Source organism: Mesoplodon mirus (assembly GCF_964341445.2).
Source record: "Mesoplodon mirus genome assembly, chromosome: 5".
Lineage (NCBI taxonomy): Eukaryota > Metazoa > Chordata > Mammalia > Artiodactyla > Ziphiidae > Mesoplodon > Mesoplodon mirus.
The window spans coordinates 16,329,694-16,345,750 of record NC_138980.1 but is presented as its reverse complement, the minus strand read 5'-3'; the positions used below and the strand labels follow the sequence as shown (position 1 = coordinate 16,345,750).

Sequence of the window (16,057 nt, the reverse complement as noted above, 5' to 3'; positions counted from 1 at the left end):
CAGGAAAATTAACCAGATTTCAAAGACGATGGAGGACCAGAAAGTCACAAAACATTTTAACCTCATCTTGGTTTAATCTCAAGTCATTCCTCTGCTCAATAATTTTGTCTTTTTTTTTTTTTTTAAGACCCCACCACTAACCTTACTGCTCATGCAGCAGAGATCAAAGGAATGAAAACAAAGGCTTTTTCAATTACAGGACCACTCCTTGGCTCCTGGATTGATTAAGAGCTCCCTTGTTGGAATTTCTAGAGGAGATTCGGTAGGATAGGCTGGTACTCAGTCACCCCTACTTAAACGAGGAACTCTTGATGATGCACGTACTTCTTCTCATTTAGTCTTTAGAGCTAAACACAGCTAGGATAAGAATGCCCTCTATTCGCTACCTGTCAGACTTCCATTCTGGCGGCTGAGCTATGACCTGAAAAGGTCTCTTTTTTGCCTTTCTAACTAAAACGAAAAGACTAAACGAGCCAACCGCAAAAAGTCTCATCACATAAGCACTCGTATCAAAGCAGTCAAACAACATCATCATCATTTAGCCAAACTTCTGTAGGGCTATATGATTCAGCTTTAAACACTTCAAGTTGCACTGAAGCAAGTGACCGAAGGGGCAGATTTTGATCTATGCCAACAACCAGAATTGGCTCATACCCACAAACCTCTTTGAAAAACCTTAGTGCAAAAGTCCCAGGATAGGGGCTTCCCTGGTGGCGCAGTGGTTGAGAGTCCGCCTGCCAAAGCAGGGGACACGGGTTCGTGCCCCGGTCCGGGAAGATCCCACATGCCGCGGAGCGGCTGGGCCCGTGAGCCATGGCTGCTGAGCCTGCACATCCGGAGCCTGTGCTCCGCAACGGGAGAGGCCACAACAGTGAGAGGCCCACGTATTGCAAAAAAAAAAAAGGAAGTCCCAGGATACAAGAAATTCATAGATTCAGAGCCACGGCCTTTCATCACAGGATTAGAATGCTGCTTCCTACCACGGCACTAAGCAAGAGTTGGCCATCACCAATACTTTCCATATAAGGAAGTCTCAGGAAGCTAGCAAGCTCTCTTTAAGAAAAGAGAATTGCTGGTTCTAAACTCTTAACAAGCAATCCCTAAAAGGATAAATTCTATGGTATGTGAAATATATCTCAATTAAAAAAAAAAGAAAAGAATAGTTCAACTGGGACTTCCTTGGCAGCACAGTGGTTAAGAATCCACCTGCTAATGCAGGGGACACGGGTTTGAGCCCTGGTCCAGGAAGATCCCACATGCCACGGAGCAACTAAGCCTGTGCGCCACAACTACTGAGCCTGCACTCTAGAGCCGACGAGCCACAACTACTGAGGCCTGCGTGCCTAGAGCCTGTGCTCTGCAACAAGAGAAGTCCCCGCACACCACAACTAGAGAAAGCCCGTGCAGTAATGAAGACCCAATGCAGCCAAAAATAAATTAATTAATCAATTAAAAAAAATAATAGTTCAAATGCAGTTTTGCCATTTTTAACAGTATTCCAAAAATATATGTTGAGAAATGACCTCACATATCCTAAAGCTTTCATTCAAGTTTATATAATCTATTCGAACAGATGCCAATTATTATCATACTTTGATACAGTGTATAATGAATTCTTTAAAAAAATTACCCTTACTCTACTCAATCACAATTCTAGCTCAACTTCTATTCATGAGATAAAACAAAAGTTATAATAAAGAATGGCGGGACTTCCCTGGTGGCGCAGTGGTTAAGAATCCGCCTGCCAATGCAGGGGACATGGGTTCGAGCCCTGGTTCAGGAAGATCCCACATGCCGCGGAGCAACTAAGCCCGTGCACCACAACTACTGAGCCTGCGCTCTACAGCCCATGAGCCACAACTACTGAGCCCATGTACCACAACCACGGAAGCCCACACGCCTAGAGCCCGTGCTCTGCAACAAGAGAAGCCCCGACTCGCCACAACTAGAGAAAGCCCACGCACAGCAATGAAGACCCAACGCAGACAAAAATAAATAAATAAATAATAAAGAATGGCTTTATTGGCTTCATAGTGAGATATTTTAGTGAAATGAGTAGGCTCAAATACTTCACAGTAGTAAAATATAAAGCAGTACGATGACAATTTCTGGCTAATTGTATGATTGAAATTTGTGCCAAATAAATTACACTTGTATCGCCAGAAGAACTGAGCATCTGTACAGTTCTCAGGTAAATATACTGAACATAGGAAAAGTGTTCTTGTCAACCTTAGGATACTATTTCTAGGTGTTACACCAGGAACAAAAACGTAAAGTTTCATGACAATCATGCTCCACTTATTTAACTTTTATTCACACATATGATAAATACCAGGAATAACTGCTTATTGTTTTAGGAAAAAACTACTTACAAGAGATAGCAGCAAACGGAACAGGTCACCAACATGGTGATGATAACTCTGGAGAAAAAAAAAAGTGCAAGCATTAGACAACTAGCGAACCATGCAGACTTTGCAGGAGGTTTAAGTTCCCTTCCCAGGTGATGAAACCTGGCAAGGATTGCACAACCAGGAAAATGCATCTGAATCTGTTTAAACACCAGAGACAGCAGGGTGCCCTGGGGTGCACACAGCAGAATTCTACGGAAGTCATTAACATTTGTATTTAAGGGAATGTGTACTGATGCCACAGTTTAGGGGTCTAATCCAAACCCATCTGAAACTGAACACAAAAGGCTGTAGTGGTAATTAGCTTTGACATCCAAGTAACTGCCCTATTTGGTAATATTCTCTGCAATGAAATGACACTATACTGCTAAAAATGTTACTGAGTCCAAGCTCGCTCTGCTCGGCCAATGAATCGCAGACGAGGTGCTGAGGCAAGGGATACGACTTTATTGGGAAAGCCGGCAGACCGAGAAGATGGCAGACTGGTGTCTCCGAAAAACCATCTTCTCTGGGTCTGGATGCCAGTTTCTTTTATAGAATCAGAGAGGGAGAGGCGGTGAGGAAGTAAAGTAAAAGGGCCATCAGTCTTGCAAAACATCTCCTGGAGTGACCAGCCTCCGGGAGGGGATGTGTTAGTTTCTTCTTTTTTGCAGCCATTCACAGGTGAGCAGGGCTAGCAGAGGGACAGGGTTCCCTGAGGCAGGCCATTATGTATGATTATAATAACTAAAGCAATGAAAAGCAAAGGTTAAAGTCAAAGAAACAGATCCAACGTGGAGTCCGATTTAGCTCTTCCCTGTTACCAAAATATGACTTTCTAGCCTTGACCTCTCCCCATCTCCATTCCTGTCTGAAAAATAGTTAAACCTGGATCTCTGATCAGCTGAATTTCAACGTTTAAAAAATTAAATTCATGGGCTTCCCTGGTGGCGCAGTGGTTGAGAGTCCGCCTGCCAATGCAGGGGACACGGGTTCGAGCCCTGGTCTGGGAAGATCCCACATGCCGCGGAGCAACTGGGCCCGTGAGCCACAACTACTGAGCCTGCGCATCTGGAGCCTGTGCTCCGCAACAAGAGAGGCCGCGACAGTGAGAGGCCCGCGCACCGCGATAAAGAGTGGCCCCCGCTTGCCGCAACTAGAGAAAGCCCACGCACAGAAATGAAGACCCAACACAGCCAAAAAATAAAAATAAATTAAAAAATAAAAAATTGAATTCATGATATTCTTTTCCCATTTCTCTTTCCCAATCTAAATCTCCTGCTCCAGAGAAGCTCTTCCATTTCCACCCATCTGACCCACCCCTGCAATCTGCCATCTTTTTACTCATGCCTCCCCTGCACCTTCAGTCACCAAATGCTGTGGGTTAGTCCTTTGGAGAAGCTCTCCTTATGTGCATTTCTTTCCTTTCTATTCCCATCGTTAAACTCAAAATGGACCAGGTTTACCTGGCTAACTGCTGGCAGATTCACAACTGTCTTCCTTCCCTTTCATTCTACCCATACAATCTTTCATTCCTACAATCACCTTGGGTTCATCTTTCTAAAATATTCCTTTCATGACATCACTCTGCAGCTTATCACCTTTCAATGCCCCCCCCCATCATCCACAGGCGTGATTTCCAAAGAGGGGGTCTCCACACCCTATAGAGTAAGAAAGACTATCTCCTAGAAGGCAGGGAGCAGATATCTGAACTCCTATATATATTATGTTTAACTCATCCTTTAGAAATTCTGTGTGTGTGCATATATTTTCTGTGGTTAATACATTGGCTTGTCCATTCATTCATTCGACAGATTCAGAGTGACTTGTATGCACCAGACTCTGGGGGGAGAGGAGTGAACAGAAGGGATGAAAACCCCTGAATTTAGCAAAGCAAAGGTTCCTGGTGAGAGGGTATCAGGCATTCAAAGAGGCCAGAGGCCAGTGTGGCTGAGCTGAGCAAGGACAGCCTGGTAGGAAGTGAGGTCAGAGGTATCTGGTAGCCTCTGAAAGGAAAAGGGAAGCTATTTTGGAGGGATCTGAGGAGAGGACTGACAAAATCTGACCCAAATTCTAATAGGATCTCTCTGCAGGGTGGAAATAGACTAGGGAAGAGAAAGCAAAAGGAAAAGCAGAAAAACCAGTTAGTGGGGAATTGCACCAATGGACCAGTCTGGTAGCAGTGCCTGTAGTGAGAACTGGTCAGACTCTGGATATATCCTGAAGGCACATTCTTCAAAACATGTACCTTACAGTACCTATATACATAGGTATTGGGGGTTGCATATCATGTTTATTATTCTCCATCCCAAGCTTCTGCTCATCTTCTTCCATTCCCCTGCCCCAACCTGGAATCCCTCCCTCAGTCTTTCTCTTCCCCAAAAGACCAACTCAGAGAACGGAAACAGCTGAGGTCCCTTTGTACTATGTGATTAATAGTTCAATATCAAACACTCCCTCATGGGAATTCCCTGGTGGTCCAGTGACTAGGACTCCACGCTTCCACTGTGCAGGTTCGACCCCTGGTCAGGGAACTAAGATCCTGCAAGCCGCGCGGCGCAAAGCAGCCAAGAAGAAAAGAAAAACAAATTTTTAATTAAGATATCAGTTCCTAATGTGCTTCATTAAAATACCAGTTCCTAATGTGCTTCCTCTAAGTTATTGCCTGCTGAAGAGTTTAGGGTGAAGTGTCATGATGACTGCAATTTATCTTCAAATGATTCAGCAAAATTATGTATGTATGCATGCACACCTGGATTCACAGACAAAGCAAATATAAAGCAAATATGAATACGCTAGCATTACTGAATCTAGGTGGTGTTATACACCTGTGCTACTCTACTTTTCTGAATGTTCAAAAATGTTATGTCTGAAAAAATGGGAGCTGACTGAACTGTAACACTAATCCCTGGGCTCTGTCCCCACTCCCTCCCCCACAACTACTGCTAAGGGAGCCACTGTGAAAAAACCTGAAGCTTTTAGAGAATCTGTGGATTCCTAAAGAGGAGAATGGGAAATCATGAAAATAGGAATGGTCAGGAACCAGTACTCCAGGTACAGACTTCATTTTATCCAGCCCTTTTTCAGTTTAGAAAAGATGAGAGTAAGAGGCTTGCTTTAGGTTATACATAGATCCAGAAGAGTTTTTTCCCTTTTGCTCCCTTTTTCCCCCAGCTTCATGAGGTCCTGAAAACTTCCTAATCACCCAGGTTTCTGCATTCTGATGTGCAGGGGTCTCAGGGAAGAGGATTTAACAGCAAAGTCTCCTTTCTTCCCTTCTCACACAGCATCTTTACTTATCTCCTTAATGAAGATGTTTTTAATCCTTCAAATCAGAAATGCTCTCCCATGTTAAAAATTCACCGTAGTCCTTGAATCAATTCAGCTCCTTCGTGTACTTAAAAAAAAAAAATCACCTGCAGTCTTTTCAGAAGGTAAAGGGGAACTAATACTAATTCAGTACTAACATTTCCATTTTACAATGAGGAAACAGGAACATGGAAAAGTTAACTAAACTATCCAAGGTCATAGGGATCATCCAGCTGGGAGCAGTGTTTCTCAAAGTGTAATACAGTAACTCCTAGGAGACACCTAGTGTTTTAAGACCTGCTCAATCCTGCCAAGAGCAGGAAATACAAGGACTGAGGTGGAGGCTATGAATTAGATCCAGATAACATATCACTAGCAGGTCAAACCTGAATAGTGACACTAGGGCTAGAAACTGAGTAGCCCATAGACCATTGGAGGCGTTTCATTACCCTGGGTAACAGCAGTGGCATCAAGGCCCAAGGCTGGGCCTGGTGGGCCCCAAATGGGGGTCTTCAAGAAAGGAGTGGTCAACACTACCAGAACATTAATAAATGCTTTCTGAGTATGAAGGCTGGAAAGGCAGACAGTGGGTAATGAAACAGCTGAAGACAGAAACACAACAAAGGAGTACTATGTTGTTCTCTAATTCCAATAGGAGAAACAAGTCCAAGGAATTAAATTTGGTTAATACAAATTGTTTTAATAACCCCAGAATTCTGACACTGAATCATCTATTACAGGCTGGAAAGATGACCCTATATAACTGATGCTAGGGGTGGGGTGGGAGAGAGGAACCTAATACAATGAAATGATAGAAATTCATCTACCATTTTTCCTTTTTAAACAAATTATGACTTACTTGTAAGCTCGATGGAAGTAACAGGTCTCATACAGTTTATTCCAGAGAGCAAAAGGGGTTCAGGTCACAAAACATTAAGGAAGTGATAGCATTTTCTGTCCTTTAATAAAGGCAATAGACTTATCCACTCAGTAACTCTTCACTGAATGCCTACTCTGCATGCAGAGCACCGTGAGGCCATCAATTCGTGTCAAAGAATAAAACAAGAGATGGTGTTCCCCCAAATCTGTGACTTCAGTCTAAGTTTCACCCCACATGATCTTGCCGCTGAGAAAAAAGGACTAAAAGGCAAAGAGGAACCAGAAAGAGGGTGTTCCAAAGCCCTTTTGAAGATAAGGCTGTTTCATACTACAAAAAAAAAAAAAAAAAAGTTTACTTACAAAACAGATAAAGCTCTATTTAACAAAGAAGTCTGGGGGGAAAAAGTCTTTCTTGTTACACTCATCTACAAGGGCTGAAGAGCCCTTGGAAAGGTATGACGCAGGGGTTTCTAAACAATACCTCCGACTCTTTGATAATTAATCTCGCTCTAGATCAAGCCCCAGCTAGATCCTGGCGCCCACTAGATGCAAGGCCTGGGCTCAACGTTGTTGCACAAGCTTGTCCTGTGCAACTGCGACAGCCTGTGAGGCAGAGAGATCAATTTCTGTTTTATTTATTTGATCCGTTCCTTTAAAGTTCAGGCAAACGAGGCCTCATTTGGGTGGACGGCAGGGCTAAAGGGGCGACAGCCGTCTAGGGACGAACCCCAACTTCTCCTTGAGTCGGTACAGACCCATTTCCGACTGCACCCTCCCCACACAGAGACGTGATGAGAAAAAATTCCCCTACAACTCCTTCCCAAGGAGGGTCCGCCGGAAGTCACCCTCCTCACGCTCAGGCCGGGAGACACTGAGGCTGCTGCGATAAGGAAGTCGGGGGGCTGCACGGGGGTCGGGGCCTGACTGGAGGGCAGGATCACCCGGGCAAGGTCTCCGACCGGTGCGGAATCGCCTCCTCCCCCGCCCGGCTCTGCGGGTCCTCACCGCGCGTCCCTCCCCAGGCAGGCCTGGCGCACTTACCCCCGGTTGGGACCCTTAGGGATGAACCAGGGCACCAGAAAGCCGACGAAGCCCCAGAACACGCTCATCACGATGAGAGGCACGGTGAGGCCGGTATACGCCATGGTTGCTGCGGGAGGTGCCAGCCCCTGCCCCGCCGCCGCACTGTGGTCCCACCCGGAAGTGTCAACACCGGCCGCGTGACCTGCGCGCGCAAAGACCTGCCTCCCGCACCCCACGTGACCTCGCGCCGGACTCCGCCCCGCCGGGGACCGGGAGACAGAACCCCGCCCTCCCCCGGCCGGTCTTGGGGGTCCTGCTCCTTGGAGGGACATCAGTCACCCCAGAGCCCCAGAGGTAGGGGTAAGTCACCAGGGGCTCAGCAAAGTTTTCTGATACGAAGGTGACCCTTTTAGGAAAAGAGTGTAGGTATTTACAGCTTTATCTTCTTAGGCAACAAACATATAAAGAACTTAATAGTAAGTTTCTGTTCAGAATTCCTGTGTGCCAGGCACTGGGCCATGAGCTTTAAGTGCTTGAGTTTGTTTTGAACACCTCACGACAGTCTATGAAGTCGTTTTCATTATTATCCCCACTTTGCCGTTGAAGAAACTGAGGCCCAGGGAGGAGGTTAAGGATCTTGGCCAGAGTCACATAGCTACTAAGTGGCAGAGCCAGGATTTAACCTTTGACGGTGTGATTTTCAAGCCCAGTGCTCTTAGCTACTTACCTACTGAATGACTTGTGCACTGTGCCAAGTTTGGGGGTTACAGAAATCAAACAGACACCGCCTCCCCTCAGGGAGTTCACAGGCTGGTGAGATGGACTTGTGAGCAGGCCACTCAGTGCAGTGTGAAGGCAGAGAGGACCATAGTGCACAACTTTTCCATCCCAGCCAGTCCTGAGCTGAGCCTTGAAAGAGGAGTAGAAATTAGCCAGAGTAGTAAGGAGAAGGTAACATGGAGTTTCAAATGCTTGCCAAGGATTTTCACATATGTTCATTGTAGTATGTGACAACCTTGGAACAGAGGAACCCAGTTCTCAGAGAGGTTGACAGAGCTCTCAGGCAGAAGCAAGATGGAAAACAAATCTATAAACCAATCCAATGTGCTTTACCCTGGTCCATGGTTTCCCTGCAATAGTCACATTTCCTTACCTGGAATTGCCTCCTGATTTCTTTCTTCATTCAACTAGAATGGATTCCTGGATTAAATGAGAAATTGGACCAAAGATCTTTAATATCTCTTGAAACACGATTCCAAGCCTTTACCTGAAGGACAAGGCAGGAAACTAGTTGGTCTCCTTTGTGCTCATCCTGCCCCCCGCAACAACTCAGTCTCAACAGAAATTCTATTGTCCTTAAGTTCCAGTCCAGGCATCACCTTCACCAAGACCTATTTCATTCTGTTATTGCATGTCTTGTAGCCTTCTACTTGTTTGTGTGTATAAATTAACCAACCCTCTACTAGAGGGCAAACTCCTTGATTATGGGCACTGCTTAACTGATCTTTGTTCCTTAGAAGCACTTTATACGTAGAATGTGCTCAATAAACACTTGTACAACTGAATTGAATAGTTAAGAAAGGGTGAAATCAGCCAGAACTAAATTCGAGAAAACAGTTTGCTCTTTCTTCCCATTTCTTTTTTTAAAAACTTATTTCTAATCGTGGCAAAATAAATATACATAACATAAAATTTACCTTCTTTACCATTTTTAAGTGTACAGTCCAATAGTGTTAAGTATTCACTTGTGCACCTGATCTCCAGAACATTTTCATACCCACTAAACAAATCCCCGTTCTCTCCTTCCCCCGCCCCTGGCAACCACCATCCTACTTTCTGTTTCTATAAGCTTGACTACTCAAGATACCTGATATAACTGGAATCATAGAACATTTGTCTTTCTGTGACTGGCTTATTTCACTTAGCATAATGTCCTCTAGATTCATCCATGTTGTAGCATGTATCAGAATTTCCATCCTTTTTAAGGATGAATACTATTCAACTGTATGTATATACCACATTTTGTTTCTCCATTCATCCGTGGTTGGATAGTTGGGTTGCTTCCACTTTTTTGGCTTTTGTAAATTTTTTTCCCCTTTTTAAAATAAATGCAGATATTTTTAAGTTGATCTTGGTAAGTCTAACTTTTGCCTTGCCTTCTTGGCAGCCTCTCTGAGAAGCAGATGTTGGGGAGCACAGGGATGTGCCTGTTCAGACACCAGGTCTGTCGAAATCTGTTTCAGCCTCTGTGAAAGAGAAAAATCTTTCATCTCGGTATTATATTTGTGGGCTAGTATTGGCCAATAGCTCCCTCTATCAGTCAGTCTGTCCAAAACATTTTATCACATGTTCCAAGTGAAAACTGGAGAAGGCCAGGAACTAGGATTCAGTGACCCTCTGAATGAAGAAATATTCTCTGCTTTCAAGGCATTTAAAGTCTCCTGCAGGAAATAAACCAGACTTTGGGCAGCGGTCCCAGGACTGCTGGGGAGTCCCTGAGACTCTCCCAAGGGGTCCACCAAGTCCTCTCTTTTCTAACTACCAATCTGTGTGAGGTTGAATTTTCTTCCTTTGCTTCCTTTTCTTCCAAAACATCATATTGCAACAGACTGAATGCAGAAGCATCGTAAGAATCCATTTGCCTTCTACTAAACCAGACATTAAGGAATTTTGAAAAAATGTAACACAATGTCACTCTTTTTGCAACATTTTTTTGTTTTGTATTGGAAAAGATAGTTATTTTCCTTAAAAATGTTATTTCTGTTAACATGTTTTGGGTTTATTATTTTTTTAATGATTTTAAAATAAATCTTAAAATTTTAATGTCTAATATGGTAAATTATATCGATAGATATAACCCTCATAAATAAGGTCTTTGGGTCCTCAATAATTTTTAAATTAGAGGAAAATTCTGGGAGGCAACTTCAGTAGGATGAAATAAACAAGGGTAGACTATACAACATTACAGCGCAAACCCCAAGGAACCCCTAAACAGGCATGCAGGGTTACAAAGCCACGGAGTCATAAAGCTCCTTTCCAAGTTGATTGAGAACGTTGGAAGTTAGTGGAGAAGCTGAAATTCCAGGATAATTCACTACTTGTTTGCTCTGCACATATGTAGGGAACATGGACTGCCGGCAGACACCACTGATAATTGCAGCTACCATTTCTCGATGGCCACGTGCCAGTCATTAAACAAGGTACTTTGAATTACCTGTCTCATTCAGTGCTCACAACACCTAATATAGATGTTATTAAGTCCATTTTACATATTAAGAAAGAGAAGCTCAGATTCGTAACTTGCCCAAAGTCTAGCTGTTTTAAGCGACAAAACTGGCATCTGAATGTAGGTCTTTATAGCTCCTGTTCTTCCCACTAAGCCACGCTACCTCTATTTCAAATAGTAAGTCAACCAAAACAAAAAACAAAAAAACCTTAAATTATACACTACTTAACAAGATAGAGACATCTACGGCCTAAGAGGAGACCTTTAAAAACCTGTTGCAGGGCTCCCCTGGTGGCGCAGTGGTTGAGAGTCCGCCTGCTCAATGCAGGGGACACGGGTTCGTGCCCTGGTCCGGGAAGATCCCACATGCTGCAGAGCGGCTGGGCCCGTGAGCCATGGCCACTGAGCCTGCGTGTCTGGAGCCTGTGCTCTGCAACGGGAGAGGCCACAGCAGTGAGAGGCCTGCGTACCGCAAAAAAAAAAAACAAAAAAACAAAAAACCTGTTGCAGAATTAGCTGCCCTCCTACTAGGGATAGGCTAGGATGTGGTTGATTTAATTATTTCTGGTGGAGAAAGAATATTTTATTTATTACTGGTGCATGTTTATATTGTACTTATGGTGTTCAGGCAATACATCAACCTCATATAGTTATTTAAATTTGGATGACCTGCTGTTCTCATGAAGACTTCTTTACGGATCAAACTTTGAGTAAAAACCCAATCATATATGCACAGAATATTTCTAGAAGGATACAAAAGACTGGAAACAGTGACTGCTTCTGGGGAGAACTTAGTGACTGAGAGTCAGCATGACAAGGAAACTTAACTTTTTTTTTTTTTTTTTGGCCATGCTGAGTGGCTTGTGGGATCTTAGTCTTAGTTCCCCAACCATCCCTGACCAAGGATTGAACCCATGCCCCCTGCAATGGAAGTGCGGAGTCCTAACCACTGGACCACCAGGGAATTCCCAGGAAACTTACTTTTCACTGTATACATTTTGTACCTTTTTTTTAAATTTTATTTATTTATTTTTGGCTGCACTGGGGCTCCGTTGCTGAGTGTGGGCCTTCTCCAGTTGCAGAGAGTGGGGGCTACTCTTCGTTGCGGTGCACGAGCACCTCATTGCCATGGCTTCTCCTGCTGCAGAGCATGGGCTCTAGGCACGTGGGATCCAGTAGTGGTGGCTTGTGGGCTCTAGAGTGCAGGCTCAGCAGTTGTGGCACACGGGCCTAGTTGCTCCGTGGCATGTGGGATCCTCCCGGACCAGGGCTTGAACCCGTGTCCCCTGCATTGGCAGGCGGATTCTTAACCACTGTGCCACCAGGGAAGCCCGTTTTATACCTTTTTATGTTGTACTATATATATAAGTATTACTTCTCAAAAAAAACCAAAACTAATTTAAAAGAACAATGAACAGGGCTTCCCTGGTGGCACAGTGGTTGAGAGTCCGCCTGCCGACGCAGGGGACGCGGGTTCGTGCCCTGGTCCGGGAGGATCCCACATGCCACGGAGCGGCTGGGCCCGTGAGCCATGGCTGCTGGGCCTGCGCGTCCGGAGCCTGTGCTCCGCGGCGGGAGAGGCCGCAACAGTGGGAGGCCCGCATAATGCCAAAAAAAAAAAAAAAAAAGAACAATGAACAAAGACCCAAGCCATTACCAGATTGGAACTGCTCAAAGTCTGTAGCATCAGCAGAGTATGAACGACTCTTGGTTAGTACAGTTCTGCCGGGTTCCCAGAAGATTTGGTTACTTATTTGCCTACCCAACTCACATGGAAACCTCTGTAGCTGAACATCTCAACCCAAGTGCACTATGAAAGCAGACATTCAGAATCAGTTATGTGAAGTTTAAAAGTTTGGAGTCTTCCCAAAATAGCACAAGGGGACTCACTCAAGTAAATGGACATCTGCAAATTTGATGAAAAGGTCAGTAGGAAACTGCTTAATTCAAACTCATTCCAGGAAACAAGCTAAAAACCCCCAGGCCAAAACCTTGATAAGCAGGCCCACCCAGCTGGCATTCTGTAGTCTCCATTTCCTGCAGCAGCCCAAATGCGATACTGCTGCCTTTAAACCCTCCCCCTTTGTTCAAGAACCAGCATTTACCCAAACTCCCTGGAGAAAAACTTTCCCCTCTTCTCCTTCAGACAAACGCACTGCCAATCTCCTCGGAAAGACAATAGCTAACATTTGCTGAGTTCTCTGTGCTTTACACGCAGTATCTCAAGTAGTAAGTCTGACAACTCTGTGAAGTAGGTACTCTTCTCTTCCTTTCTTTCTCTTCCTTTCTTTTTCTTTTTCTTTCCTCTTTCTCTTTCTCTTTCTCCTTCCTTCCTTCCTTCCTTCCTTCGTTCTTCTTAATAAATTTGTTTACTTATTTTTGGCTGCGTTGGGTCTTCGCTGCTGCACGCCGTCTTTCTCTAGTTGTGGCGAGCGGGGGCTACTCTTCATTGCAGTGCACGGGCTTCTCATTGCGGTGGCTTCTCTTGCTGCAGAGCATGGGCTCTAGGCGCGCAGGCTTCAGTATTTGTGGCACACGGGCTCAGTAGTTGTGGCTCACAGGCTCTAGAGCACAGGCTCAGTAGTTGTGGCGCATGGGCTTAGTTGCGCTGCAGCATGTGGGATCTTCCCAGACCAGGGCTCAAACCCGTGTTCCCTACGTTGGCAGGCAGATTCTTAACCATTGCGCCACCAGGGACGTCCCAGAGGTAGGTATGGGGCCCAGAGAGGTTTGGCCATTTGCCCAGGGTCACACAGCTAGGAGCTGAGCTGGGATTAGAGCTCTCAGTTGATGTCAAATTCCCACTCTTGATCATGCACTATTATTCACATGGCCGATGATAGAAAGCCTGGTGTGACTTGGGGGAGATTACAGCTCTCAAAGCTCTTATCTATCACTTGTATTGAACAAAGTTGCTGAAAAGAAACCAAATCGAACTCTTACGAAATATAAGTTTCATGGTGAGCGTAATGGCTGGGGCCTAGGGCCCAGACCAGGCATCAGAAGATGTCATCCTACTACAAATATAATCTAGTTTGAAATCTGACTTTTATGCAAATTTGGGGCCCTGAAACATGTGTTGTTCGAGAATGAAGACAAAACCTCAAATTAGAAAAATAAACCACAGCCCTTGCTGGTTGACCTACTTGTTATGCTCCCTAGACATACGGTTCAGTGTGCTAACATAGCCACCATGTTTTGGGCACCTGCTCTATTTTATGTGCTCTGTGTATGTATACATCCTAATCCACAATTTCCCAGATTTACCTAGTCATAAGCATCATACAAGGGCCACATGAAAAATACAGATGCACACGAGACCTGAAGAGTTCTCTCTTCAGACGTACTGTATCACAGAATCTCCAGGCAAGAGGTGGAGACTATTTTAGCAACCACCCACGTGACTCCTAAAATCAGGGGGATCTGGTGGACTGCTACTTTAATTTTCAGCCTTGAAGATCAGCATTTCCAGCTTCTTACATAGACTGGAGAAACAGAGGGTCATAAAAACGGCTGTCTGAAGACCATAGCAGGACTTGAATCAAGATCCGTCTGGCTACAGAGCCAGTATCATTCCGCCTACTCTTTTTTTTTTTTTTTTTTTTTTTTTTGCGGTATGCGGGCCTCTCACTGTTGTGGCCTCCCCCGCTGCGGAGCACAGGCTCCGGATGCGCAGGCCCAGCGGCCATGGCTCACGGGCCCAGCCGCTCCGCCCGCCTACTCTTAAATCAATGCCACAGTCAGAGCATGCATATTGAGTTCTGTGGTTTGTGATCTTAGCAATCTTTTGTGAAAAATCATTCCTTCTTTGAGTGCAAAGTGAATGTCAGAATTTGAAATAGAAGTTAATTGAACAATAATAGCGATATTAGAATTTATACACTCACAATTTCGAAGTGTGCTCAGAAATAGCCCATTTGATCATGGCATTTTATTTCTGCATTTAACGTGAGACAGGAAGGCAATGAAGGTATTACCATCTTTTTACTACTGAGAAAATGGAAGCTCAGAGATGAGCTGTTTGCTCAAAGGCCTTTGACTGTCCAGTGGTAGAGCTGGGATTGGAGCTTGACGACTGGTGACACTTTCCCACTAAGCACTAATGCTTTTACTGCTACAAACACGTAAATTCTTCTGTTCCATATAAATGTGTAGGCTCTTGTCAGACTCCAGTAAAAGGCTGACAAGAGCAGGAGGAGGGGCTTTCCTGGTGGCGCAGTGGTTGAGAGTCCGCCTGCCGATGCAGGGGACACGGGTTCGTGCCCCGGTCCGGGAAGATCCCACATGCCGCAGAGCAGCTGGGCCCGTGAGCCATGGCCGCTGGGCCTGCGCGTCCGGAGCCTGTGCTCCGCAGCGGGAGAGGCCGCAACAGTGAGAGGCCCGCGTACTGCAAAAAAAAAAAAAAAAAAAAAGCCAGACCCTTAAAAAAAAAGGGCAGGAGGAACACCAGAGGCAGATGGCTGTGGGAGGTGAATGTCCTTTGATGCACCGAGGCCTGGGTTCAAATCCCAGCTCTATCTCTTATGTTCTCTGGGATTTGGACAATTAACCTAAACTCATTTTCTTCACCAGTCAAAATGGGAAATAACTGATTCAATCAACATTTATTAAGAAACACCAGAGTGTCAGATAAACCCTGTGTTACTAGAGAGCCATAAAAGGCTGTTTAATGCGTTCATCAATAGATTACTTATCCCAGGGGCAAGGGAGGATTTTATATGTGGCTCTGAAGCTAATCTTAAAGAATGACTAGAAGTTAGACCTGGAGTCTAAAACTCAGATGCCACTGGGGGTAGACAACAGGGTACCCTGGCTCCACACAACTGATGCTGTGCAGGATCAGGGCCTCATGCAGCTAGATGAAGCACAAGATCTGGATTTCTCTGTGATCTCATAAGTTTTAAATGTTGGAAATTAATTTTAAGTTATGAAAACAATAGAAGGAAAAACAAAATCTATTTGTAAACCAAGTCTTGCCTGTAGGCTGTCAGTTTTCTGAGTTAGCCCCAGGAAAGAGGAGGGCATTTCAGTCACATGGAAATAGGACTAGCAATGTCAAGACTTGGGCAGGGCAGCTGGGTCAGCGAGCTGCATGCTCTTGGGTTTGGCTGGGGTGTGAGGGAGAGGAAGCTGGCCAGAGAGCAGACTGGCAGGCCTGAGTGTGAGTGCTGAGCAGCACTGCTTTCTGTGCGTGCCAGTTCACAGCCAGACCTACACTGAGTGGGACAACCTC

At 45.0% G+C, this 16,057-nt stretch overlaps 1 protein-coding gene across 1 annotated transcript in view; it reads right to left on the bottom strand.

Moving 5' to 3' along the window:
• ATP6V0E1 (ATPase H+ transporting V0 subunit e1) overlaps positions 1-7,810 on the bottom strand; it is a 34,869-nt gene extending 27,059 nt beyond the window's left edge. Inside the window, exons 1-2 of the mRNA XM_082623873.1 lie at positions 7,617-7,810; positions 2,373-2,420 (exon numbers count right to left, since the gene is read on the bottom strand). Of these exons, the coding sequence (XP_082479999.1) occupies positions 2,373-2,420; positions 7,617-7,720 (152 nt within the window). The 5' untranslated portion in view covers positions 7,721-7,810. The remainder of the gene's footprint in view (positions 1-2,372; positions 2,421-7,616) is intronic.
• Between the last annotated feature and the right edge of the window lie 8,247 nt (positions 7,811-16,057).